Here is a 26,726-nt window from a genome sequence, read left to right as displayed (position 1 = left end):
ATCTGTTCCCCATTGGAACTGGGGAAATTGGGGAGATTCTGCCAGCTCATCTAGTCCAAGTCCTGTCAGGGGAAAAACCTCTCTTGTGACAGGCTCCACTGAGAAGCCTCCATGGAAAGAGGGTGCCCATGGCCTCTCATGGAGGTGGCGCATTTTGCTTACCCAGCTCTGATTGTTAGATAGAGATTAGACTCCACCTCTCTGCTGTCTCCCACTTCTGGATCTACCTGTCCTACATAGAACCTAGAGAGGACTGTTTAGTCTGTCCCAGGACATAGCCAGCAAGACAGAAGCTCTCTGTTTCTAATTCAGTATTAACTGCTAATTACAAATGGTTCTGTGCTCCACTGAAGACAGGGTGCTGCTTAAGTCACATTTTATTAGCTTGTAGTTTAAATGACTTGGCTTAATGGGAAGTATCCTGGCTATTTTCCTCTAAATAAATGCCTGGTAATTCAGGTTGATAAAGTGCAGAAAACCATGCGCTCCAAATGCCTGGCTCTTCTCCAGTTACCTTGTGCTCTGAAATGTTCTGAGCCTGTTCATTCCGTGGGCCTTAGAAATGGAAGACTGGAACTCAGAGAGAATAGGAACTGCTGAGTGAAGTTGGGGGGGAGGGGTCTTGAACCAGCCATTTCCAATCCCAAATTCAAGCAGTCTCATCACTTGGTTTTGAAATGAAGTCAGACGCTCAGCCATGCTTGGCCTTCCTAGCTCCCATGTCTGTCATTTCAGACAGAATTCTCATTGGAAGAGAAGAGTAGGCAGTTCGAAATGTTTCTGGACTTCAGGTCCATTTGTGGACATTTATATCAATGTTTTACCTATAAGCATCCTTCTCTTTTCAGAGCACTAGTGTGGGGCAAAGATCCTGGATTTGCATTCAGGACATGGGTTCACCCGCCAGGTCATTTTCTCTCTTGAACCTACATTTCTGCCAGAGGTCTCTTCTCACTCTGAAGTCTTCCCCACTAAGTGTAATTCATTATCTCTTCTGCCTTTTTTTAGTGAAAATCCTCAAAAAAAAAGCCTTCTCTGGCTCTTCTTCACCATCAGGCATCCCACTGACACAGCTCTCCCTCGTTAACAGCAGCCAGATAGCATGGCCTTTTCTCCATCCTCAGTCTGAGCCCTCGGCAGCCCCTTGGACTGTGCGTCCCTCTCTCTCCTCCCTCCAGGTTTTTGGGACCTTGCCCTCTCCTGGGGCTGCTCCTTCCTGTCTTACTTCTCCTTCTTCATTGCCTTTTCTGGGACCTCTTTTCTCCCTTTATGCTGCTTGACCTCTTCTGCACTAACCTTCTGCTGACCTCCAGTCCCACATCTCCGCCTGCCTTTCACACATCTCAGAATAGATGCTCAGTAAACTCAATGTGTCTAAAAGAGGACTTGGCAGCTTTCCTCTCCAACCTTCCCTTTTACTGTAGGGGAAGAAACTATCTTCCCAGTCCTTCAACCTAGAAGCTGCCCTGTATTCCTTTCTATGCCTCAAATCCAAGCAGTCCCCAAGGCGTGTCCATATGCCTTTTGTAGCATTTCTAGGATGTGCCCCCCATCGCCTCACTTCTGGTGGATCTGTAGAATCAGGACTCTGCCCACTCCAGTCCTTCCTCCATCCAGCCATCAAAGTGATTTTCTCAAAGTCCAGATCCGACCGGATCCCTTCCCTACTCAGCAAACCCCCAATGGTGCCTCCAGGAGTGATACAAAACCCTCTGACATTTCCTAACCCGACTCCCTCTTACCATTCCAGCCTTCTTACTCCCCGACTGTGCTCTTTGATCCAGTAACATCGGCCTCCTGGCTATCCCCCATCCTGGAGTACTCTCTCATCTCTGCCCCAAACAAAAATCTCATCTCTGGGAAGCCTTTCTCCAACTCTTTTTACTTCTAGCCTACAGACTTGAAGGTAGAAAGGAACAACTAAGCAAAGCATGCTATGCCATGAGACTAGAAAGAACCAGGATGTGGACTGGATCTTTAGGAAGTTGTGGTAGTGCAGTAGTTTTAAGTTTTATTGTGAAATGTAGGAAAGCTTTAAACATTATCAGAAATGCCATCGCTAAGGCTGCTTTACTATACAAGGGCATAAATGTTGGAATGCTGATGATTCATTTTTCAGTAAAAACCACATTCTGCATCACATTGCTGTTGGATGGGAGGTCTGGCTTGTTTCTGAGGTTCATGTAGTACAATCCTTGTGCCGTCCTCCCAAGCCCTAGCACAACCACAAAGACAGAGGATCCTTTCTTCCAACCCACAACCCACTGAAGCTCACCAAGATCTGCGGGCAGCCCTTTTGCTTTTGGATTGTGTGTCCGCTTCTCCTTTCATTAACCTCCTGGCTTCTCTACAGCATCTGTACACATTGCTCCTGTCTCTGTCCTACAGCTTCGTTCCTTTAATTCATGACACACCTTCAGATATTTAAAGTCAGTGTTGTGTCCTTGCATCTTCACTCCTGCCTCCCCCCCCAAATAATAATAATAATAATAAATAGTAAATAAATAAGGAAAAAAGAGATCTTCATCTGAACCTCCCCACTTCTTTTCCCTCATCTTTATGCAGCCTGGCCTCCAGTCCTGTTAGGGCCTTGGCAGTTCTGCTCTGAGCTTATTGCCAGCCATCTTTGTCTTACTAAGGAGCGAATCGATGGGGCCCCAAGAATGTAGTCCTTGAGTTTGAGAAGACCAAGAATTGCAGGGAAAATGATTCCAGGGGGAGCTTATGGCAAGGATCTAAATCATCTTTTTTTTCTTCCACAGCTCCTATCCTTTTGGCCCTTGTGGCAGGAGAAGCAGCCGGGATCATGGAAAACATCAGTGATGACGTGATAGTTGGCCGTTGTCTGGCCATCCTCAAAGGCATCTTTGGAAGTAGCGCTGTGCCTCAGGTAAGCTGTCTGCCAAGGAGTGCTCATTACTGATTGGGAAAGAAATCTCAGAAACAACTGGCGAGTCTCTGAATTGGTGATCTCTTCTAAAGCCTACAGCCCATGTTGGGTGCATATGGGCAAGCACCATGCCTTCCCCCAGAAGCGTAGCATATGTCCCTGGCTTGTCGCTTCATGGAGATCTAAAAACCTTAGAGTGCTCCAGAGGAGGTCAAAGATGTCCCTTTCCCAAACCATCGGTGTTTCTGAAGGCTGTCTGAGGAGAGGTGAGCAGGTTTGTGATTGCATGAGAATCAGCAGCTTTCTGTGAGGTCTCATCACATATATTGAGGCCTTCTCTGCAATTCATAGTCCTGCAATTCATAGTCCCAGAAAGTTGCCTGGTGTCCTAAGAGTGTTAAGTGTCTTCCTGGGAGTCAACACGGCCAATATGACAGGTGGGACATAAACAGAGCTCCTCCAGGATCAGTTTTCTATCAGCCACACGGCACTGCCCCTCCCCTACACAAATACGGCCAAACCAATGCTTACAGATGGTGTCTAGTTCCCATGAGGACTTGAGAATTCATAGACAAGTCACAGAAGGAGGTTCTCAGGTCTGGAGAAGGCTCTATTACTTTGCCAAAGCAATTTTCATCACTCCCTATGCTCATATAGGCTCTGAGAGAATCTGTTTACCCCCTTCCCCCTCAGGGACATTTGAGGCTTTTCCCCTCCACCTCATACTGAACTTAAGTTGACTCTGATTTGTTCTTTTCATTAATAATCAGATCCTGAGTCTTTCTTTTCCTCCCTAGCCTAAAGAGACAGTGGTGTCACGATGGCGTGCTGATCCCTGGGCCCGAGGATCTTACTCCTATGTAGCAGCTGGATCATCTGGCAATGATTATGACTTGATGGCTCAGCCAATTACTCCAGGACCTGCTATTCCAGGTGCCCCCCAGGTGAGAAGCCACACAGAGCCCATCTGTCAGGAATAATCTCAGAGGTCCCTTCCACCTGGTCCAGGATTTCAGGTAGTCTGAATAAGTGGAGTACACATTTCCAGATCAGGCTGTGGTCGTAGGGACTGCATCTGTTAGTTACAGAGAAGAGAGATGAAGTGTGCTTAGAACACACAAGAACTTGTTTTAAGTCACTAGCTCAGAAATTCCTTTTTGTTTAGCTTAGAATTAGCCCTCTCCACCCCAAGAGCAAGGTGTCTGTCATGTGTCAGCCGGTATCCCAGGGGGCCAGCAAGGCCCGAGGGGAAAGAAAAGCCAAGTGGTGGGTTCATTTACACAAAAGGGTTCATTTACAACCGACCACAGGTATAAATTCTGAACATGGGTTTCTTCTCTAACAGGATGCTACTGTAGGAATTATTTCCCTGGTGGTAGTGAGGAAAGCGGTTACTATTGCAGTGGGGTTGGGTACAGCGCTGGTTTCGTGTTCTGGTTTACTGACTAGGACCAGTTGGGGAAAGGACCTGGTAGGAGGTTACAGGATAACATTTCTCAAGTGTTTGAAGAACTTTCATGGACAAGACTCCTTGTTCTCCAGCCACAAACTGCCAAAGTAGGACTAGGGGGCCTAGAGACAGATTTTCGGAAATTCCTAACTTTTAAAACTCTTTAGAATTGACAGGACATGGCAGGCTGATTTCCCCTCCCTGGAGGCCTTCAAACTCAGTTTGAAATAAAGCTTTTGGGAAGTATTTGAGAATGGGCCAGTGCTCAGGTGTGCATTAAATGAGATGCCATCTGAGAGCCCTTCCTCTGTTTCCACATTTCTCTCTTGCCTTAATGCCCTAGAATGAGTCAAGGGGGCTGTGCCACCAGCTGAAGATGGGGTCTGGCCTGACCTGTCTCTGACCCGGTGCCGGCTCGGAGCCTGGATGGGATGGGCCTTGCTCCAGCAGGCCTGGGAGCCCAAAGCCAACTGACTTTTTTTCTCTTTTCTCTTTCCCAGCCTATTCCCAGATTGTTCTTTGCAGGTGAGCACACTATCCGTAACTACCCGGCAACCGTCCATGGCGCTCTGCTGAGCGGGCTGAGGGAGGCCGGGCGGATCGCAGACCAGTTTCTAGGTGCTATGTACACGCTTCCTCGCCAGGCGACCCCTGGGGTCCCCACCCCCCAGCCCCCTAGCATGTGAGGCTGAAGTGAAGTTTATGTGAATCTGGGCTGAAGAGACTGCCTCTCCTTAGACGGGATGTCCATTTGCTTCAGCAAAGCAAAGCTCCACTAGCAATAGTAGATCTCACCAGGAAAGACTTCCTGGAGTCTGTCTGTGAGGCTCGGAGCCATGGGCCTTCAGGTTGGCCACAAGGAGCACACAACAGATTTGCTTTCACTCAGCTTGAGGACTGTAAAGCACAGCTGTCAGAATACAGCTGAAAGAGTTACTGACTCTGGTTTGGCTTGGGTATTTTTTTGTTTATTAATTTTTTTAGAATAAATGTTTCTATGAAAAATCCTCCTCTTGGATTTCCCTCCTTCTTGTCTGCACTTGAGCCTAGTGGTGCCTGCTCCCCAAGCACCATGGTTCTCTGAGGACCCTTCGGAAGGCCATGAGCCCCTTTCCTCCTTGGGCATGGCCAGTTTTCGGAGGCAGGTATGGATGTGCAGCCTCCTAAAGGGATTAGCAAGTGCTCCTGCTGGGTGAAAGGCACGAGGGTGACACCCAACAAAGGCCCCATTCTCACCTTGCTTACGGTGGGGGACACGAGGGAGCCCGCCTGCCACTCCGGTGGCTTCTGTGCACTAAATGGGCCTCAGGATATTTGAGGCAGAACCTGGATGGGGAAGTTCCACTAACCCCCACCAAACTTGGCATTCCTGTCTGACAGGAGTATAGGTCACAAAATGTATTTGGAAAACCTAAGGACCACGATCCAGGAGAAAGAGGACATGTCAGGGGAGTCTTACGGTAGGACTAGGCCCAGTAGCATTGACCCAACCACGACATGGGGGTGAAGTAAACAGGCACCCTGAGAGTGTAGTGCAACATCCAGAATGTGTGAACTGCCCTGAGGCGAGCATGGGAGGTAAACAAGAGTCACACTTTTGAGCCTCAGAAAGCACTTCACTTGGTGGTGCTGTCTGTGGACATCAGACTCAGTGCTCAGGAGGGATTAAACGTGACCCACCCCATGGTGTATTATTCTCCCTCCCCCTCAGCAGGTTTTAGGGGAATCTGGGTTGGAAATTAGAAAGGACTCGGCCTTCCTTGGCCTGTCCATCTTTAATCTAAATAACTGATCTCCTACAAGTCTTTCAGAGCATTGTGTAATCTTTTGATGGCAGATGGGACTGGTTTACAAACCTGAGGGTTCCAGTGCTCAAAGCCCACCACGCTGACTGGGCAAAATGGGGAAGGAGGAGCTTCCAGGAATGCCCCTGGTATCCAGATCCGGGGCTCCAGGGTTTCAGGCTGCTTAGCTTCACTTGCCCATCTGCAAAACCAGAGGCCTTGGACTAAACAATGTTTTGGCTCCCCTGATCCCCAAACGGCATTTTGGGCAGATGGTTAATCGCTGCGCCCCCCCTCCGCCCCCCCCCGGATTTTGTCACCAGGCTGACCCAGCACCAAGCAGCAGACACATACGGCACATAGAAATTGGAGAGCTTTATTGATTACATATCGTGCTGTAGGGCTGAGAGACAGCTTCAGAGCCAGAGGGTACATGCAGACAAATGGGCTTCAACTAAACATGCACCTGAGGGGCCCGGGGCTGCTGCTCCGTCCTTCTCCGGCAGGGGCCCTGGGCGGCAGCGGCGGCCGGGCCCCCTCCTATCTCACATGCTTAGAGCAAGAGTGGTGGAGCAGAAGGACCAGGAGCGGCGGGGGCCTGTCCTGGAGCGAGGCGCTGGACCGAGTTAGCTGGACTGGGTGGACTTGGAGAGAGACTGGAACACACAGCAACAAGGGCTAGTTTCTGCCTGTAACAACTTTATAGGACTACCTCCCTACCCCACCCAACTTTTAAAATACAAAAAAATATATTTTATTATTTTAAAAATACATTCCACTCATACGTGTTCTGAACTGCTAAGCAGCAGCGGGAGAATGCAGCACCTCTCCTATTGCAGGATGGACAGCCACGCCGGCCCTCTGCCCGCCGGGCCGTGGAGTTCCCCCAGGGGGTCTTAAGGACCCCCGGGGGCCAGGAAGCACCAGTTCCGAAGCAGCCTTTGGAAACCTCCCAGTGGCTACGGTGACTCAGACCCTCACGTGACAGCATGAGGTGGCAGCAGCAGCCCTAGGAAGCTCACCACCGGCCCCCCAAAGAGACACTAGGCTATTCCCTCCAGAGGCCACTGAATCGATCCCTTCGCTCCCGACTCGGGGGCCAGAACGGTGTCAGCCCCAGCGTGCCGGACCAGGGCAGTGTGTGCAATCTATCCTGGAGGCGGAGGGGCTTCTCTGTCCAGTGACCCCGTAAGTCCTTGTCACCCAAGTCATTCTCTACATCCTGGGACACCTGAGGACTCTGAGTCCACTTCAGGACCACTCTCCATAGCCAGCTTCATCTCGGTGACCAAAGGTGTGGGCGCGGGGTGCAGAGGGAAGGCACGGGAGGAAGCCTGGCTCCTCGCCCAGATTCCCCAGCCGGATTCAGTCGCTTCAGGATGCCCCGGGGCTTCCCGCCACGTTCCATTCCACTCTCCTCATCCAAACATTTAAGAAAAGCAGTCATCTCGGACTGGAGGACTGGGTCTGGAAGGGCCAGCTTCCCTGCCAGGCCAGAGTCCCTTTCCACTTGCAGCAAACGGGTCTCCGGACCCCCGGCGCGCAGGCATTTCATCCCAGAGAAGGCGTGGGGCGGGCCGCGTCCCGCGGCCCTCCGGCTACTTAGGAAGGTGCTCTGAGCGATGCCTCGGTGTAGCATGTAGCATCGGAACTTTGGGATTTGCTGACCCGAGGGTCTTTACCAGTGCCAAGCCCCCGGAGCCCAGCCTCGGACTCTCAGCTGTACAATTATACCCGGTATTTTCTGCAACACCAACAAGTTTAAAAATAAATCTATCAGGGGTCCTAGGAACTGTGCAAGTTGGGGGCTGGGGAGGTGAAATACTTATCCTGAAATATTAGTTACAATCAAACCCTATTGCACTCAGGTTTCAGGCGGTGGTCCCACTAAGGGCCCCATGGCTGTCCCTCTCCCGCCTGGCATCTTGGTTCCCCGGCGGCAGCGAGCGGCGCCTTGAGCTCGGGGGCGTCACCGTTGGCACCTAGCTGAACGCACGAGACGCGAGAGTCCGTGCGAGCTCCGAACCCGGGACACAAGGAAAGCCGTCGAGACTCGTTCTGCAGCCGCTGGCCGCCTGCCCCCACTTCCCCCACTTTGAGCAGCTATTACCTGAGAGGGTCCGGGGCCAGCGGGTCTGGAGCTCCCAGCCAGCGGAGAGGACCAGCCTGGGCGGGCTTTGTGGAGAGTGCTTTGGGACAAGCAGCTTGTGAGGTGGTGAGACCAGAAGCTCCACTGGGGGTCCCGCTTCTGGGTCAGTGAGGAGACAGGGAGTGGGTTGTGCACGTCAGACAGGGCTTATGGCAACGAAGGGGGAAGGGGGACAGCCCAAGGGATACAAGCCCAATTTGGCAAACGTGGAGATGGAAGTATGGCGGTGGCTCCTGCGGGGCACCAGGACCCGGAACGCCCAGGCACAGCCTGGGCAAGTGTGCCCTTGACACCCCCCAGAGAATCAAGGATCCATTCGGCCGGGTCCCAGACGAGAACCTTAACATAAACCAGGAAAGTTCTTACAAAAGAGGATGAAAGGGGCATTAAGGGGCCCCCACCCAAACCCCAGCAAGGGTAAGAGAGCGCTGTCGGAGTGGGGTGAAATGGCTGAGCCGTGACCTTGGGGACTATGGCCCTCGTCTTCCACCTCCCTGAAGGAGGCGCTTGCATTAGCTGGGCCCCCGTCCCTCGGCATTCTGGGGGAAGGGTCGGGAGCTAGACCCAAACCGCCCCCTTCCCAACGTGGCGAGCCCAGCCGTGGGCTCCTGAGCAGGAGCAAAAGTTAAACCCAACGAAGTCAGTGGCTGACTACTCCTAAGTTTGGCATCCGAACAAAGCTACCGGTCGCTAAAGTGTTCAATAAAAAACATCTGGAATTTGGAAACAAAATGCTGCATCCTTCCCCTCCCAACCCTCCCCCCAACTCCATGATTCCCCCCCTCATTTTGCTGATGGAGGCAACAGGAAACTACAATCCACAGAAATCCCCTTTCCAGCCAACCTTCAAGGATTGCATTGACTCAGTAAAGTGCGGTTCTCGAGGGGAAAGGGGGCAGGGGAGAAGGCCGGGGAGAGGGGCAGCACACTAATGGCCGCCTCTCCTTGGATCTGTTGCTCCAGGGGATGGCAAATGGGGCAGGCTCGTCCTGACCAGGGGCGGTGGGGAGGGGAGAGTGCCAGGGGCAGCCCGGCACGGTCTCAGGAGCCGCGCCCCTCCTCAGACGGGAGGGGAGGACAGCCTGCTGAGAAGCCGAGCCGAGGCAGCCCGGGATCCCGCAGGCAAACTCGAGCCGCCAAGCCTCCAGTGCTCGGTGAAGAGGATGGGGAGGGGTACGGGCCCTTCTGCGTCTCTTAGGGGGCGTCTGGCTAGGATGCGTCCCTGCTGGAGACCCCTCGGCCCACAGCCGGCCCGAACCCAGAAGGCCAGGCCGCCGCCCTGGGGCACGGGCTCAGTGACCCCGAGCAAGCTCCAGCCAGACACTGCTGTCCGTGGTCTGCTGGGAAAACCTCCAAGGCGAGGATGCTCAGAGGGACAGAGGGATGGAAGATGGCTTTGCAGCTGGTGGCTGAAGGGTGGGTGGTCGCAGGGCGTTCCCCCGGGGCGGCCATGGGCGAGGCCTCTGCTGGGAGGAGAGTCAGAATCTTGGGAATCAACCCAGCAGAGCGGGAACCACCTGCAAGACAAAAAGGGGCAGATCGAGGGTGAGGAGGGACAGGCACGGCGGGAACCCTGCCAGGGCACCGGGAAGGGCACAAGGGTCCCCTGGATCCCGAGTCTGGCCTACGGCTGCTCGGAGAGACCAGGCTGCACCACCCGCGAGCCGGGGAGGGCCGAGAAGGCGCCGTGTTTTTAATGCCCGGAATGCCAGGGTTTGTCCCGGCACACAAAGCCCAGGCTCATTCCGTGGCAATTTGCTCCAAGGCTCCCGTTCTGGATTACTGCCCACCTGTAAGCCTCCCCCACTGACTCAGAATCCTGGCCCTTCTGGAGCCCCCAAAGGGAAAAGCAGGAAGTAACCTCAGCACTGAGGGGAGGGGGCTGCTGTGGAAGAGGAGCAAAGGCCCCCGCAGGCCAGCCAAGTGCTGGGGCTTCTGGTAGCAAGCTGCTCTGCCAGACAAGGTCAGAAAAGTGTCTCACCCCCGTCAGATCAGTTCTCCTCGGAGTGCTTGGCCCGACGTACCCGTTCTTCAGCTCGAACCCGCATGAGCTCCGGAGGCCGCTTGGCTGGCAGCTCCGGCCTTTCCAGGCAATTGTGCTGCCACTGAAAGGAGTTGGGGTTACTGCCTTCAGCTTCCTCCTGTACCGGGGAGATCGGGGAAGAATAAGCCTCATCGCCATCAGATTTCTCCCTCCCAGAGAGAAGCCCCCCACGTTACTACTGCCCCAGGAAGAAGAGTGCCTCGTCCCTAATGCCCTCCCTCGCCCATTCTTCTCCCAGACCTGACGCGTCCCTTTCTATTGCCCCCACCCCCGGCCACTTCATTTCATCCTAATCCGTCTCCCTTCCTCCAGATCCTCCCTAAGTCAATGATGACAAAAGTTACCACCAAAGAGATAGATAAACCTTGTTTGGAAAGGGAAGGAAAGCCACGTTGACTATAACTGATGAGGAAATGGGCCCGTGACGGACATTCACCCCCGGCCACTCTGCAAACGTGAGCGCAGAGCACAGGAGAACCGATGAGTCTTTTCTTCCTTGGGGTGGCGGTCTGAGCCCCCCTCGTGATCTTGCACAAGCCCCTCCCGCCAATGGCTCCTGAGGTGCTGGCTGAGGGGATGTAGCCCGGTGACCTTGGGGCAATTTTCTAAGAAGTTGTACTAGGGTTTCCTATCGGACCCAGTGCAATCACGGCTCTAGTCCATCCCTAGCAAGAGGTTAAGGACCACGGTCAAAAGCTAGTTAAGTCACAGGGTGAATGGTCCGGATTTCATTTTGAATGAAATCCACATTTATAAAGTCCCTAAAATAAATAAACCATCGGACTCGGGCCAGAAGGGAGGCAAAGTCTTCAAAGTCCGCACTGGCACAGGCAGCAGACACTCATCTCCTCCCTCCCCCGCCCCAGGTCCGCTCTTGGGTGTTTGGGAGTGGCTCCCTAACCAACCTGGACAGGATTCATGCGGCCTTCATTCAAACAAAGTGAATGATAAGAGGTCTTGGGTATAAGTAGAGGGAGGAGGGAGTTGGAGGGGGAAAGAGATTTTAAAATGTTCCCTATTGATCACCCCCATAAATTCCTTTTCTATAGGAAATTTCTATCTCTATAGGAATATATGGAACAAATAATTGTAAATAATGGACATTTGCATATAATGGAATGGAAAATCCAACATGACTTTCAGAACAAGGACCACTGTCTCTCAGCAATGACAAGCTGCCCAGAACGGCAGGGGACTTGGATGCTCCACGAACCGGAGTCGGGGACCCTGTGGGAAGGGAACTAACACAAGTCACAAAAGGTCAGAGAGGAAGGCTAATAATGAATAAAGCTCAAGCCGTATGTGGACGACCATTGGCCAAATTTCCTACTCTTTAACATCCCAGACAGACAGGGACCTGGCTTGCATTAAAACGGGAAACTCATTACTTCCCATTAAACCTACTTCACCTTGGACAGCTCTTCTTATGGTTAATTGAGAATGTTTTGGATTTTGTTTTATTTTTTAATAGCGGGTCTAATTCTGCCTCTTCTGCTCCTCTGCCCACCCGTCCTCCACCTACTCACCCACGTCCCTAGCGCGACCATCTGAGTCTCGCGGCCCCCAGAAGGCAGACTACTCGGAAGAACTGTGGAAGTTCCTGGGAAGGGAGAGAAAGTGCGGCTGCCCGCTGAGGGAAGGGGAAGCGAAGGGAGCTTACCCGGCCCGCTGGGCGGCTCGAGTCCCCAGCCCGGCCGCGCCTCGTGAGAACTTCCGACACCGTGAGGCTGCTTTGGGTTCTTCGGGAGGACAGCTCAAGGGCATCCCCGGTGTTCCCCGGCCCCCTCCGGACGCCCTGCTCAAAGGGAGAGGGCCTGGGCCGCTCCAGTTCCGAGAAATCTGTGGAAGATCTCTGCGTATATGCATTAGGGGGATCCACATTTTTGCCTCCGTGGGCTGGGGGGTCTTCCAGGGAATTCAAGTCCCGCCTGGTCCTCCAGGCGCTGCGCACGGTGACGTGCTTGCTGTCGGATGGCTCCGTTTCCAAAGAGGGCCGGTGGCTTTTCCACCTGAGGGTCTCTGAGGGGGGCTCCTGGCCGTTCCTCTCCGCGGAGTCTGACGGCTTGATGGTAATACTGCTCCTGGAGACCACTGTTTCTGGCCGGCTCCGGGGGGGCAGGTCCCCCATGTGGTCACCCTCCGTGATCTGCCGCGTGATATCGTTCTTGTTGATGGAGATCTCAAAAGGCAGGCTGATGTGGTTGGTGACCGAGGACGCCTCGCCGGGGACCACCTGGATGTTGCTGGTGGCCGTGTGCCTCTCCCTCGGGGCTTCTCCCGAGCCCCCCCGGGGGCCGCTCACCTCCATGGGGTAAATGGTTATGCAGCTCATCACTTTGTTTGGCCCCGACCGCGAGGCGGGCTTCGGTTTCTCCGAGGCGGCCTCGGCTCCCACTCCCCCCATGACCTCTTTCACGTCCTTATCGATGATGACCGGCTTGATGACCGCCTTGGACCGCAGGGCCTCCCTGGGGCTGAAGGGCCTCCGGCTTCTCCCTCCCGAGCTGCTGGCGTCCTGCGACTCCGCCGCGGCACTTCTCCCGGGCTTGGCGGGGTCCGGCTCTGCCCCGGCGTCTCTGTCGCCGTCGAACAGCGGAGCTCTCAGGCCGGCTCGGGAGCGGGGCTGCCTCCTGGACTCTGGCTCGGGCGTGATGGTCGTGTTGACCAGCTTGGCAGTGACGAGGGAGTCTGGGTCCGGGTCATCTTCCAGGTCCAGTCTCTCTCTACCGCCGGGCCTGATGACTCTGCACCTCAAGGCTTCATGCTGACCGCTGTCCTCCGTCACCACGGACACGGGCGGGTCGGGCTCTTCCTTGCTCAGGGCTGCAAAGCCCTGAAGGATGTCTTCCTGACTTCTGGAAGCGTAGGAAGGCTTGGATAGAATTGGGGGCTTCATGCTCGGAGGGCTGCTCTCGGCTTCCGGGCCATTCACGGGCCTTTTGCCCTTTGACAGCCCTTCGGAGGACGACCTCCGGGACGAGGCCGAAGGATCGGTGGCCTTGGAGGGGCCCGGGTCTGCGGCCGAGCCCGAAGGTGCCTGACTCCCACTGGAGGAGTTGAGGAGCTTCTTGGCCGGCATGGCTTCCAAGGAGGCGTCCAAAGCCACCACGCGATTCACCCTTGACGCCTTGTTCCCCGCCAGGACCGCAGTGCCCTCTGTCCTGCTGGGCTTATCCTCGGACCCGCGGCCGTGGCCAGCATCGTTAAACACTCGGGACGCCTTTTCCACCTTCCCCTTCAGTCCGTTTTCATGTCCCGGCTTGGAGGCTCCCTTCAAGACCCGGTGCTCCTGGGCCGCCGGGGGGTAGCGGCTCAGCACCGATGGCTGCTCCCTGGTTCTCTTGCCTTCGCTCAGAGAAGAGCCGGCCGCAAAGCTGGCATCCTGGGCGACGTTGTCCGTCCCCGCCACGGTGCTGGAAGCCTTGGCAGCCCTCCGGCTCGCGGAGCCGGAGCCTCCGCCTTGTCTGCTGTTCTGAGCAGCATTATCATTGCTGAGAGGGTGGTCCTTGTTGCGAAGCCGTTCCCCCCTTTTGTGCTGGGGGGAGAGCTCCCGGGACTTGTACTTGGAGCCGGGGGACTCGTTGAGAAGCCCTCGGTACTTGGGCCTCTCGTGCTGCCGGCCCTTGCCAACCAGAAAGGACTCTTCGCACTCCACCTCCCCGTTCTCCAGGTCCCTCTGATTCTTCAGCTGCGACCTGACCTCCTCCAGCTGGCTGGCCAAGAGCTTGTTCTTATTCTGCTCGCTCAGGTAACTGTCCTTTAGGTCGTTGTTCTGGGCCCGCATCTTCTTCAGCTCCTCCTCCAGAGACTCGTAGTGTTTGATTTGGGTTTTGAGTTTCTCGATTTCTTGGTTGAGGTCTTTAACTTTGTTATCTTCTTGGTTCCGGTTCTTTTCATTCTCCGACTTGTTCCGACTCGTTTCGTTCTCCCCCTGCTTGCGATAGTCCAGCGCGCCCTTCCTCCGCGCTTCTTTGGAGGGCAGCGTGCAGGAGATGCCATCCTCAATGCGCAGGTCATTTCTGTCCAGGAGGGTGGAGGCGTTCCTGGTATGGTCCGCGAGGTTGACCTTGTTGTTCTGCTCCAGTTTCTGGGTCAGTTCTTTGATTAATTTCTCATTTTCTCTGTCCCTGTCATTTAAGTATTTCCTCTCGCTCACGAAACTCAAAGTCAGCGACTTCAGCTTCTCCAGCTCGGACACCAGACTCTGCTCCGTTTTGTCCAGCCTGTCTCCCGAACTTTCCAGCTCCTTCACTTTGACCCTGAGGGTCTCCAGCTCGGAGGAGATCTTCTTGGTCAGATTCCGCTCCTCGTTCAGACTCAGGCAAAGCTGGGTGCAGTCGTTCTTACTCCGGCCAAAGGCCTCCTCCAGCTTCTCCAGCTCGGCCATCCGTTTCTGGAGCCGCTCGATCTCCGCTTTCAGCTCCCGGGTCAAGCTCTCCTCCTCCTCCAGTTTCTCCTTCATCAGCTGGCACAAGTCTTCTGCCCTCTTGATCTCCTCATCTTTCCCCTCAATCTTCAACACCCGTTTCCGCAGCGCCTCCACCTCGACCAGCATGCTCGAGTTGCTGCCCTCGGCCTGGATCACCTTGTCCTGGAGATCCAGGAGCTCATCCTCGGCCTTCTGGAGGCTTTTGGTGGCTTCCTCCAGCTCATCGAGGCGACGGCCGAGACTCTGCAGCTTAAACCGCAGGTGGCGACTGGAGGCGACCTCCTTGTACCCTGAATATTCAGCCATGACGAGGCTTCTCTTTAGTGTAGCTCCACGAAATTTGAAATAGTCAACTCTCTCCTTGTATCCACAGGTCTTTCTGGCAGCCCGGGACCCTCATCAGTCTGAAGGAAGAAAATGATAAGGGCATGTGTCAGAAAGCAAACCCCAGAATTTCCTCTTCCAAAACACTGGCACCACCAGGTCCAGTCTCCTGGGCCAAGGGAAGAGATCCCTGTTTGGAAGCGAACCCTCTACCTGAATCCAAAGAGTATTACAGTAGAAGGGTGCTCAGAACACATAAGCCAAATGGTCCCTGAAAGGGAGTCCGTGCTGGCGATAATAGCTCACACTTAATTAGCACCTATCTTGTGCCAGCCAGGCGCTCTGCTAAGGCCTTCTTAATGATTTTCTCATCTGATCCTCACCACAACGCTAAGAGGCAGGGACTATTTTAGAGCTGGGGAAACTAAGAAAAATAATGATAAATTAAGAGAACACATGGAGATCAGTGAAGGCAAGGGAATAATCCAACTTTGGGGCTTGGCAAGATCTGATTGGTGACAGGACAAAAGGAAAAAGTATGGAGAACAGTGAAGGGTCAAAATGATTCATTAGGAGCTTGATTTAAGGAAGGTTGATGCAGGAATGATGGGAAAAGAACTGAGGAAAGGAAGTGAGAATGAGTTAGGGGCTGTTAGAGAGAGGGCAAGACAAAATGATAAAAGATGGTAGTCCGATAAAAAAAATTCAGAGTTCATGAACGTGGAAGCAGGATATTTATTGTTGATGACAAGATCAAGGATATGACCCTCTCTGTCAGTAGCTGAGGTAGAGGGTTAGGGTCGGTAAGACAAAGGAAAAGACAGAATGATAAAATATAAAAAATGATAAAAGATGGTAATGAGATAAGAGAATTTCAGAGTTCATAAACATGAAAGCAGGATATTTACTGTTGACGACAAGATCAAGGCTATGACCCTCTCTGCCCACAGTATGAGGTAGGAAATTAAGTAGATTGATGGACTGGGCAGTTAGGATGCTTCCAAAATATAAATATGGATGTTGAAATCAACTAGTATCAGGGCAGGGGACGGAAAGGAAAACTGTGAGTCGGGCAATGAACATACTGAAGAAAGAATATCAGAATCACGACTAAGTGACAAATTTGGATTGAATGAACCTCGAGGGAGGAGTGACTGTGATAAAGTAATGAAAGTAGCAAAGTGGAGCCAAAAGCCTAACCCCAATCAGTGAGCTGAGGTGCATGAATGAAAGTGCAACTACTAGAATAAAAGTGCAAGTACTAGAAAGGGTAAGCTGGCTCTCAGTGAGGCTCAGAAAATAGATACGTCATGGGTTTGTGGCAGCCCCTTTTTGTAGAGACAAAGAGCTGGAGACTGAGTGAATGCCTATCAGTTGAGGAATGGCTGAATAAATTATGGTATATGAAGGTTATGGAATATTATTGCTCTGTAAGAAATGACCAGCAGGAAGAATACAGAGAGGCTTGGAGAGACTTACATCAACTGATGCTGAGTGAAATGAGCAGGACCAGGAGATCATTATACAAGGCAACAAGAAGATTATCTAATGATCTATTCTGATGGATGTGGCTCTTCTCAACAATGAGATAATTCAGATCAGTTCCAATGATCTTGTGATGGAGAGAGCATCTACACCCAGACTCAAAGAGAGAACTGTGGGGACTGAGTATGGGTCACAATGCATAGCATTCTCACTCTTTTTGTTGTTGTTTGCTTGCTTTGTTTTCCTTCTCATTTTTTTCCTGTCTGATCTGATTTTTCTTGAGCAGCAAGATAATTGTATAAATATGTATGCCTATATTGGAATTAACATATTTTTACCATGTTTAACATATATTGAATTACTTGCCATCTAGGAGGGAAAATGGAACACCAGGTTTTGCAAGGGTTAATGTTGAAAAAGTATCAGTGCATATGTTTTGAAAATTAAAAAGCTTTAATTTAAAGAAAATAGAGTGAGAAAGGAAAAGGTTAAGATGAAAACAAGTTTATTAACTATGCAGCAGCCATTCCAGAGAGCACAGTGGAAAATGAGTGCAGGTACACGATATGTTTAGAAGACAGGTACAAATAAGAGAGCCCTCAGCACACAAATAGAATGGAAGACGAGTCAGATTTCAAGCCTGGGCGCCTGCAAGGACAATGGTGCTATCAATAAACAGGGAAACAGGGAGGAAGGTCAGTTTTAGGGAGTGAAGGATTTAGACATGCTGAGATGGAGAAGCTGAGTGGAGCTGTCCAGCAAACAGAGAGACATACAAGAAAGCAGGGCCAGATACATGGATTTAGGAGCTGTCTGAATGCATAGAGCCAATAATTAAATCCATGGGAATGGAAAAAAAAAGTCACTGAGGAAGGGGATATAGAAGAGAAGAGAGATTGAGGCAGTTAGTTGGGAGATTCCCATATAGGGAGATGGGAGATGAGGATGAGCCAGCTAAGTAAAATAAATGGAGAGTAGAAAGATGCAGGGGAGGCAGGAGATAACAGTGTCAAAGAAACAGAGGGAAGTGCCAAATGCTACAGAAAGGTTAAGGAAAATGAGGGCTAAAAACAAAACAAAAAACATTGCAGTTGGTAACTAAGACTGGTCACCTTCAAGAATCCCCTCGTAGTACACTGGTGGCACTGAGGAATAAGCAGATGATAAATACATGTAAACATAAGAGAGAAATGATTTTCTAAGAACTTGCTAATGAAAGGGAAGAGTAATGAATAGCTTGAAAGAGAGTGAAGGTGAGCGGAGCTGAGGAGATGAGCAGAATGGAGGAGGTGAGACAGAAACGAAGAAATTAGAAAAGAAAATGCTTCCAACAGCTTCAGCTCTTCTCGGGGCACAGGGCAAAGTTAGCCAACGGCCTGGTTTTCCTTCAGAAAATGGGAGAAGTTTAGCACAAAGCCTAGCACTTAGTGATTGCTTAATAAATGCTTGCTGAGGGGCAGCTAGGGGGCGCAGTGGATAGAGCACCAGCCTTGAATTCAGAAGGACCGAGTTCAAATCTGGTCTCAGACACTTAACCCTTCCTGGCTGTGTGACCCTGGGCAAGTCACTTAACCCCAGCCTCAGAGAAAAAAAAATAATAAGAAAAAATAAATGCTTGCTGACTGATGGAATGGGACTTGAATTGGGGGCTGCAGGTAAGAGGGAAAAAATCAGAACAGCTGCTGAGGGCAAAAAAACACTGTTAGCTTGGATCAAATAAGTATAAACAGCCTGCAAGGACCCAGCTAGAATTGGACAAGATCCTGAGCAATGGTGGCCTGGGGGGTCCGGAGGGAGCACAGTGGGAGCAAACTGATTGCCACCCCTTCTGCTGGTGATCCAAATGTCCATGCAAAAGCAAACAGGACAAGCTTAAAGTGATCCAGGGCAGGAGATAAATATCTAATTGAACCTGGATTTTTTCAAAAGTTTGCTCTGAAGCATGTTCTCTGAGCAGGAGGATTAGGGCACAGGACGGGGGCTTGTGATTCCACCAGAATAGGAAACAACCTCCCAACACACCGTCTCAGTTCAGCATCTCCACTGTTGGACTTAAGCCTTCTCTGGAACTTGCCCAGGACATGCAGGGAGTTGGCTGCCCATACATCATCTTTAAGCAAAGTGAGAACTTGCTCAATTTTCTGTTTGGGTGAAGAACTGGTCACCGCCACCTGGTGGCAGCACCCCCCTAAATCACAGAAGCACCCCTGAGGTTCCCTTCTGGAGCTAAGGCTAACAGCAATGGATAGAAGGAGTTAGAGACTGAGAGTGGCCCATCATTGCATCCTCACGGGTAACACAAGGATGGAAGGCTAAATAACAAAGCCAAAATCCACAAAGACCACCCTGAACACAGAGCTGAACTGAATTAAAATGAAACTTAGTAGGAACAAATATAAGTTTATAGTTGGGTTAAAAAAAAAAAAAAACTTCATAACACAGGAATCAATTGATTAAATTAGGGTTTATTAACCACCTATTATGTTCCAGGCTCTATGATATGTGCTGGAGATAGCAGGGCCATTACTGTAACCCAAAGAAATTAAAGAAGAGAAAGGAGCCATATGTGCAAAAATGTTTATAGAAGCTCTTTTCGTGGTGGCAAAAAATTAGAAAATGAGTAGATGCCCATCAACTGGGGCTGACTAAGTTATGGTATAATAAAGTAATGGAATATTATTGTTCTATAAAAAATGATGAACAGGCTGATTTTAGAAAGCCCTGGAAAAATTCACACGAACTAATGCTGAATGAATGAAATAAGCAGAGCCAAAATCATTCTACATAGCAACAGCATGATTGTGTGATGATCAACTATGACGGACTAGATTCTTCTTAACGGTTCAGTGATCCAAGGCAATCCCAATAAATGGATGGAAAATGTCTTCCAAATACAGAGAGAATTATGGAGACTAAATGTAAATTCAACTCATGCTATATTCACTTTTTTCTTCTTTTTCTCTTATTTTCTCTGATTTTTCTCTCCCAACATATGTAATAAAAAAAAAAAATGTAGATACATAACCAAAAAAAAAAAAAAAATGTTGTTTCTACATATAACTGGGAAAAATAATTTTTAAAATTAAAAACAAAACCAAAAAAATAAATTTTTCCATCATACAGAAAATCAATCATTTCAATAGGTGTTGTAGGAATACACACTCCCAAGCATCACGGAACACAAGCCCAGGTGTGACATCTCCTGCCTGGCAGCTGTGTCCCTCTCTGGGAGTCAATGCCCTCCCCAGCCAAAGGTGTAAACAGCACACCTTCGCATATCAAGGAGGTGTTCATTATTGTCCTAGGAGCTTTCTGTTACTGTTACTTACCTAAGAGATACTGTTAGATACAAGTCGTTACTATTGGCTAGTATGAGTGATTGCCCAGGCTACATTCTAGAAAGGCACAAAAAGTTTAAAAATTCTGACATCTGAGTTTGTATTTGTGGAAAGAGCCAGTCCTTCTAGAGTAAGAACTCAATGAGGACCAAAGAATCCTAACTCTTCCCTCGGAAACTAAAAGGATTCGTCAAACTCACCTGGTCTGGCAATATAGCAGCAACAGGAATGGCCTTGGGCTTGGGAGACGAGGATTCCCGTTTCCACTCCCACCACTGGCTTGCTGTGTGACTCTGGCCAAATCACTTATTTTCTCTGGACCTCACTGTCCTCATCTGTCGAAGAGAGAGAATGGATTTCCAAGGTCACTTCCAGCTCTGACAACTTAGCTTCTAAAATTCCAAGTTCTCCAGTTTCTTCCCTCTTTGCCATTGCATGTTCTGTAGTTCCTGCAAGCCCTAACTTTCCATTGTTTCCCGTGCCCGTCAGTTCTCAAATGTCGTGGAGTTAAGATCAAGTCAAGTGTTTTCTAGGTGTGGGAGAAAAGGGCAAAAACCCAAACAAAGCAAAACCCTCAGTCCCTGTTCAAGGAGATTAGTTTAAAGGGGTAATGTGCAAACTGACATACAAATAGGATGAAGGATAAATTCGAGTATTCAGGGGAAAGGCAATAAGATGATTCACTTTGGCTTGAAGGAAGATAAGAGGAGGGAGTACATTTCAACAAAAGGCACAGCCTGGGCAAAAGCACGGTGGCAAGAGCTGGGATGCCGATTTTGAAGAACTGGTAGGAGGGTTTGGCAGAAAACTTAAGTGAAAGGTGTTCCATGGAAGAAAACTGGAAAGATGGGTGGAAACCAGACAGAGCACTTCCAGAAAGGCTCTGGGGAGAAAAGACATCGGAAAGTGCTCCATAAATCCTGCCCTTTTTTGCCATCATTAGCTCCTCATGGGTGCACAAGCTACCTTGGATTCACAAAGGAGAACAAACATTCTGGCAGGTCTTCCATCAAACTGCAAAGGCATCTGGAGACAGGCTCATTAATGGTGAGTGAGTGTGTGTGTGTGTGTGTGTGTGTGTGTGTGTGTGTGTGTGTGTGTGACAGAGACAGAGAGAGAGATCCGTACCTTGAAGTCAGTCCGTGAAAACTAACCACTTCACCTCTACCAGTTTCTTATTTTCCAATGTATGTTCCTATCTCTTACGTCACTTGACTTTCACAATAGCCCCATGAGGGAAGGAGGATGGGCACTGTTCCCATTTTACAGATGGAGAAGTTAAGGAAGCACCACAATGGCAGCCAAGCTAAAACTCCTCGGCTCTTACCCAGGAACCCCGAGCCCTATGTGGCAACCCCTTCTTGCCTCACTCCACCAAGCATGTTCTAGGAGTGGTTCCTTTTAGACATTGGCTACAATTCTATGGAGGCAGAGGCGGAGGCAGCTGTCATAGAGAGTGTGTGTTCCAAGGCTCTGCTGGATCCCAAGTACCCCAGGCTTCCGGCAGGAAGTTTGTGGGCAGAGGAAGGCAATTCCTCCCGCCCAGCAGGAACAGATGCTAGGGCTCCTCTCGGACCTTGGCTGCTGGGCAGAGGGGAGGAGCCGGGAGCCTGACGCTCACATGGCCGGACCATCCATCTCTATGGCCAAGCAGAAGGCAGCAAGGGCTGCCCGAGCTGGGACGGCCAAAGTCTGGGAGGTGTCGGCTGCCACCCCGAAGCCCGATGCTCCCCCATGCTCTTTGGGGCTGGCCAGCCAAAAGGGGAGGGAACGGATCTTTTTCCTTCTAGTAAAGAGTCTTAGTTCTTGGTCAAGTACCAGTACTCCTCAAACCTGACTTAAATTTACACATAGCTAACAAATCCTCACTCTGGGCATCAGTCTCCAAGTCTAGGAAATTAAAGGGTAGAACAAAATCATCTCTAAGATCTGTTCTTTTTTGATAATCATTCTTTTCACACTCCTCCCAATGCTCATATCCTCTTCCTTAACTTCTCCATCTGTAAAATGGGAACAGTGCCCATCCTCCTCCCTCCCAGCCCTGACATCCTGGGTTCTAAGGGCCCTCCCAGCCCTGACATCCCGGGTTCTAAGGGCCCTCCCAGCTCTGACCTCCTGGGTTCTAAGGGCCCTCCCAGCTCTGACCTCCTGTGTTCTAAGGGCCCTCCCAGCTCTGACCTCCTGTGTTTTAAGCTCCCTCCCAGCTCTGACATCCTGGGTTCTAAGGGCCCTCCCAGCTCTGACATCCTATGTTCTAAGGGCCCTCCCAGCTCTGACCTCCTGTGTTTTAAGCTCCCTCCCAGCTCTGACATCCTATGTTCTAAGGGCCCTCCCAGCTCTGACATCCTATGTTCTAAGGGCCCTCCCAGCTCTGACATCCTATGTTCTAAGGACCCTCCCACCTCTGACCTTCCGGTTTCTAAGGCTCTTTCTATCTCTTAACATTCCATGTCCTAAATCCTCTGTCCCAAAATAAATTCTCTATCTCCAGGCCTTAGCACAAGCTGCTTCTCAGTGACAAAATATACTTTTCTCACCCCAATTTGTTTTTGAATCCCTGTCCTCTCAAAACTCAACTCAAGCATCCCCTTCTACATGAAGCTTTTCCTGACCCACCCATCCCTGAGCACCTTCTCTCCCTGCATTTATTTTGAACATACTTTTGCCTACTTAAACAAGCACATGCTGTCTCATTAGGATCTAACTTCTGAAGGAAGGGACAATGTTGCTTTACCTCTGAAGCTCCAGAATTTAGCTCGGTGCCCGACACAAGATACGATTTTTGAATCTGAGCCTACAGATGGTGAGAAGCAAATTGCCACACAACCTGTTCGTTTTCATCTTTATCCCACTAATAGAAAGAACCCTGAATTTATCATCAGAGAACTCTCATAGGGTGGGAAAACCTCTGGGTCTCATCTTTCAAATGAGAGGCTCAGACTATGTGATCTCTTTCAGGACTGAACCAAAATCAATTAGAAATCACTTTATTAAGTGTTAGGTTCTGGGAGCTAGACAAAGAATGAATCAAACCTGCTTGAAGATGCTCACAGCCTAAAACATCCATGCTCTACAGACATGTCCAGGATTAGCACATAAAACATACAAATTAGGAAAAGAGAAGCAGCTGGGGAGGTTAGGTACTAGCAGCCAGGGGTGGGCTTCCCTGGCTCCGTTTCTCCCTCCCTCGAAAAGTAGTGGAATCTTAATATGGAAAGATGGCTTTTATGGCTCCAATAAGCAGAAAATGCTGAAATCAGCATCAAACACAAAGCCACAGCCCTTCCTAGCAGTCAGCCCCGGCACCCTGGCTAAGGGGCTGCACCTTGAGCCCATGGTCACCAGAGGGAGCCCAGGCCCCTGAGGAAAGGCACTGAGCTAGGGCAGCCGGGCTGGAAGGCCAGCCAACGGCAGAAGACAAGGTCCAGTTCCAGCAGCTGCAGGGAAGGGTGGGGGTGTGGGAAGGGTGTGTCTGTGAGAAGCCACTTTCCCCTTAAATGAACTCATCAGGGCGCAGAGCAGATGAGCGCAGTTGACCCTCCCTTTGGCAAAATGAGAGCTGGGACCAGCCACATCCCCCCTAGAGTCCATTCAAACTTTTAATAAGAGTCTGCAGTGTGCACAGCAATGGGCTGGGTGCTGAGGAACATGCAAAGTTTGGGAAAGACCTGAGACAGTCCTATGGACTGGCTGCAGAATTAATTGAGGAAGGACTCAGAAGTCCCATGATGCCATTCAAAGTTATCCTCTCAGCTTGCTGTACCCTCCAACTTAGCAGCCCCCCTCTTATTCCTTGTAGGCCCCTCTCTCCTGCAAATCAATCCCACTTGGAAACACCTCTGTTCTAGTGACAAAAAGGGCAGGAATGCTTTGGGATCATAATATCTGCTCCTTCTACTAACTTAATACTATGCTGGCAAGCCACCTTCCTTCTCTATGCTGGTTAAAGAGACTGCCCCTCCACCCTACCCCATCCCACCCCCCCGCCAAAAAGAACCCACAGAAAAAAATGCAATTTTCCTCTTCTTTGCAGAGGTGAGGGGCTATGGTTGCGGAACACTGCATATACAGTAAGATTCAGTTGATGTGATGTTTTGTTGTATTGAACTATCTTTTTTTCTGCTATATTTTTTGCTAAGCACTGGAGATATCGAGAAAGGCAAAAGACAGTCCCTGATGTAAAGTCTGATGGGAAAAGCAAAATGCAGTAATTATATACAAGCAAGCTCCAGCTAGGATAAATTGTAGATAATCAACAGAAGGCACTAAATTTTGGGGAATCAACTCATAAGTCCTTTGTTCAAATCCATGTTGAATAGGAATTCATTCTCCAGGATCCCCCCAAAAGTCACCTGGCTTCTGCTACAGGACAAGAACTTACTCTTAAGGCAACTTACTCATCCATTTGGAATATTCTAGCTCCTAGGTAGTACTTCCACCTGCCTCTCTTCAGCTCCACTCTGAGCCAAACAGAACAAATTTAATCCCGCTTCCATATGAGAGCCAGGCAAATATAAGGAGACAAATCTCACAGCTTCTCACCCAAGTCTTCCCTTTCCCAGGCTAACTCTCCCTTTTTATGGGAGGATCTCCTTCCTGTCCCTTCCCAGTTCTGGCTGACCTCCCACCCCCAGAGGTTCTCTGGTTAGTCTGACCTTCCTAAGTACCAGAATGGAACATAAATTCCACTTCCGCAGAAGTCAGGGCTAGGGACTAACACTACTTCCTCTGCTCCGGACGGAGGTCACTATACTCTTCTTAATGGAATGCCGTGGACCTCAAACAGCCCTTTGGCTATTATAAGATGCTGCAGAAAATGTGGGGCTACTGCTTGGGAAACCCCACTAGCTTCATCAGTCAGTCCAAGTTATTCCTGCAGTCCAGCAGAATACAACTGTCCCTTCCACATCTCGACTTTCCCCTTACAGTTTCACTATGTCGCTGCTCACATAAGAAATGAAATGGGAATTGGAGATAGGGAGGAGTTTTTTAGAAGCTGTAGACATCACCCAAAGGCTAGCAGATGACACTGAAAAAGTTTAAAAACTCAGAAACGCATTATTTTATCTTCTGTAAGTTAAAGAGAGAATAGAGAGGGGGGAAGAGAGCACCAGCCCTGAAGTCAGGAGGACCCGAGTTCAAATCTGGTCTCAGACACTTAACACTTCCTAGCTGTGTGACCCTGGGCAAGTCACTTAACCCCAAGGGGAGGAGAGGGAAGGGAAGGGAAGGGGGAAAAGGAGGGAAGGGGAGGGGAGCGAGGAGGGTCAAAAATTTATATAGATTTTTTCAGATTACACGGGTTGCCAAACAGAATCTGCCTCTCCTAGGATTCTCTTGATTCAGGAGGGAAGAAAAGGGAGTGCCCATCATACCTTGAATCCAGCAGACAGTTAATGTTTGCTTAAATAAATCGAAAGATAAATCCAGGCTAAACCTTTCATAGCAACACAGAAGGAAACTTTGCTTCTGACAAGCAGAGATCAATCAATAAAGCAAAATATCATTCAAATCATTCACAAAAGTAAAAATAATTTACTATAATCCCATATTCCCTCTGGGTGATATAGCCTAGTGACTCATCTCTAAGTGGAGGCTCTGCCTTGCCCCTTGATCCCACATTGTAGCTCCCAGGCAGGACTTAAGCCCTTTAGCAGCTACAACTTTCTGCCATCCTGCAAGCAATCCTTCCCCTAATGTAGCCCAAGATGGAGGTACCATTAATGATGACTCATGTTGAGCTTCCAATCCTCAAAACCTGCAGTTCACTTTCACACAAACTGCAATCCAACCGAACTTCCCCCTCATCTTGCATTTATGGAAGCATTTTAAGTCCTTAAGTGTCATTTAATATAATTAACAATTAAATGTCATTCCTATTAAATGTCATTTCATTCAAGCTGGGGAACATGTGGTAGTGAAGCCGTACTTCCAGCTCCCAAATTCCGTGATTGTGTGAAGGAGGACGGGAGGATGGAGACTCGAGTGAGTTGTGTGCAGGTTGTGCTCAGCAGAAGTGCTCATTAAGCACCAGTGAGACACGGGAGCAGCTCCGGCCATCTCCCCATACTTTTGGAGATGCCCAGGATTAATACGCAACCAGATCCACATCAGCTTCCACACCTACACTCCCACATCTCCCTTCACTCTTACCTGGGGGGGTGGGAAACAAGTCAAAAATGCTATGTGTCTGGTACTGGGCTAAACACTTCACAATTATTATCTCATTTCATCCTCCCAACAATCCCAGAAGATAGATGATATTATTATTATCCTCATTTTACCAAGGAGGAAACTGAGGCAAACATAGTAAATGACTTGCTCAAGACAACATGACTATTAAGGTACTAGATTCTAAGAGTTGACCCTCCCACGAGTGCTTGGGCTAGAACAGGGATCCTTAACCTTGGATTAGGGGGAGCTCTCCATGAACTTTTAAAAAATTGTTTAAGCATAATGAGTTTCTATGGTAACCCGATATCTCTCATTTTATACATTTAAGGCCATAAAGAATCCCTACGGTTTGCCAGATTGTCAGAGGAGCCTATGACACCGATAAAGATGAAGAACCCAAATAATGACCATGGGCTCTTCCATCTCTCAAATTCAGTGATTCTATAAATATTTAAGAAATATGGCTACAATGAGCACCCGGGAGCCCTGTAAAGGAAAGAAGCCAGCCAAGAGTGGGACTACGAGAGGCTGGACAGGCATTCTCCAGGGCAGGGGAGGATCATGGCTAGCATCCTGGGATGTAAAACTAATTTCTTCTCTAATAGTTCTAATTTTGCCGTATGAGTTGTTTATGATAATTTTTGTTTGGTGCTTTACAA

At 50.0% G+C, this 26,726-nt stretch overlaps 2 protein-coding genes across 7 annotated transcripts in view; one reads left to right on the top strand and one right to left on the bottom strand.

The window, feature by feature from the left end:
* KDM1A (lysine demethylase 1A) overlaps window positions 1–5,349 on the top strand; it is a 71,354-nt gene extending 66,005 nt beyond the window's left edge. For both annotated transcript variants that reach the window (XM_074305912.1, XM_074305911.1), the window contains 3 exons: window positions 2,763–2,890; window positions 3,688–3,834; window positions 4,841–5,349. In XM_074305912.1, coding sequence (XP_074162013.1) covers window positions 2,763–2,890; window positions 3,688–3,834; window positions 4,841–5,026 — 461 coding nt within the window. In that variant the 3' untranslated portion in view covers window positions 5,027–5,349. The remainder of the gene's footprint in view (window positions 1–2,762; window positions 2,891–3,687; window positions 3,835–4,840) is intronic.
* A 1,135-nt stretch (window positions 5,350–6,484) lies between these two features.
* The window catches only part of LUZP1 (leucine zipper protein 1), a 96,835-nt gene continuing 76,593 nt past the window's right edge, over window positions 6,485–26,726 (bottom strand). For 4 of the 5 annotated variants that reach the window (XM_074305907.1, XM_074305906.1, XM_074305909.1 and 1 more), the window contains 4 exons: window positions 20,094–20,228; window positions 11,978–15,150; window positions 10,255–10,414; window positions 6,485–9,790 (listed from right to left, as the gene is read on the bottom strand). In XM_074305907.1, the coding sequence (XP_074162008.1) occupies window positions 10,265–10,414; window positions 11,978–15,052 (3,225 nt within the window). In that variant the 5' untranslated portion in view covers window positions 15,053–15,150; window positions 20,094–20,228 and the 3' untranslated portion in view covers window positions 6,485–9,790; window positions 10,255–10,264. The remainder of the gene's footprint in view (window positions 9,791–10,254; window positions 10,415–11,977; window positions 15,151–20,093; window positions 20,229–26,726) is intronic. The other variant, XM_074305910.1, reaches the window with a different exon arrangement.

The sequence above is a fragment of the Sminthopsis crassicaudata genome, chromosome 3 (assembly GCF_048593235.1).
Source record: "Sminthopsis crassicaudata isolate SCR6 chromosome 3, ASM4859323v1, whole genome shotgun sequence".
Classification (NCBI taxonomy): Eukaryota; Metazoa; Chordata; class Mammalia; order Dasyuromorphia; family Dasyuridae; genus Sminthopsis; species Sminthopsis crassicaudata.
The sequence above is the reverse complement of the archived record's forward strand: the minus strand, read 5'-3'. Positions and strand labels throughout refer to the sequence as shown.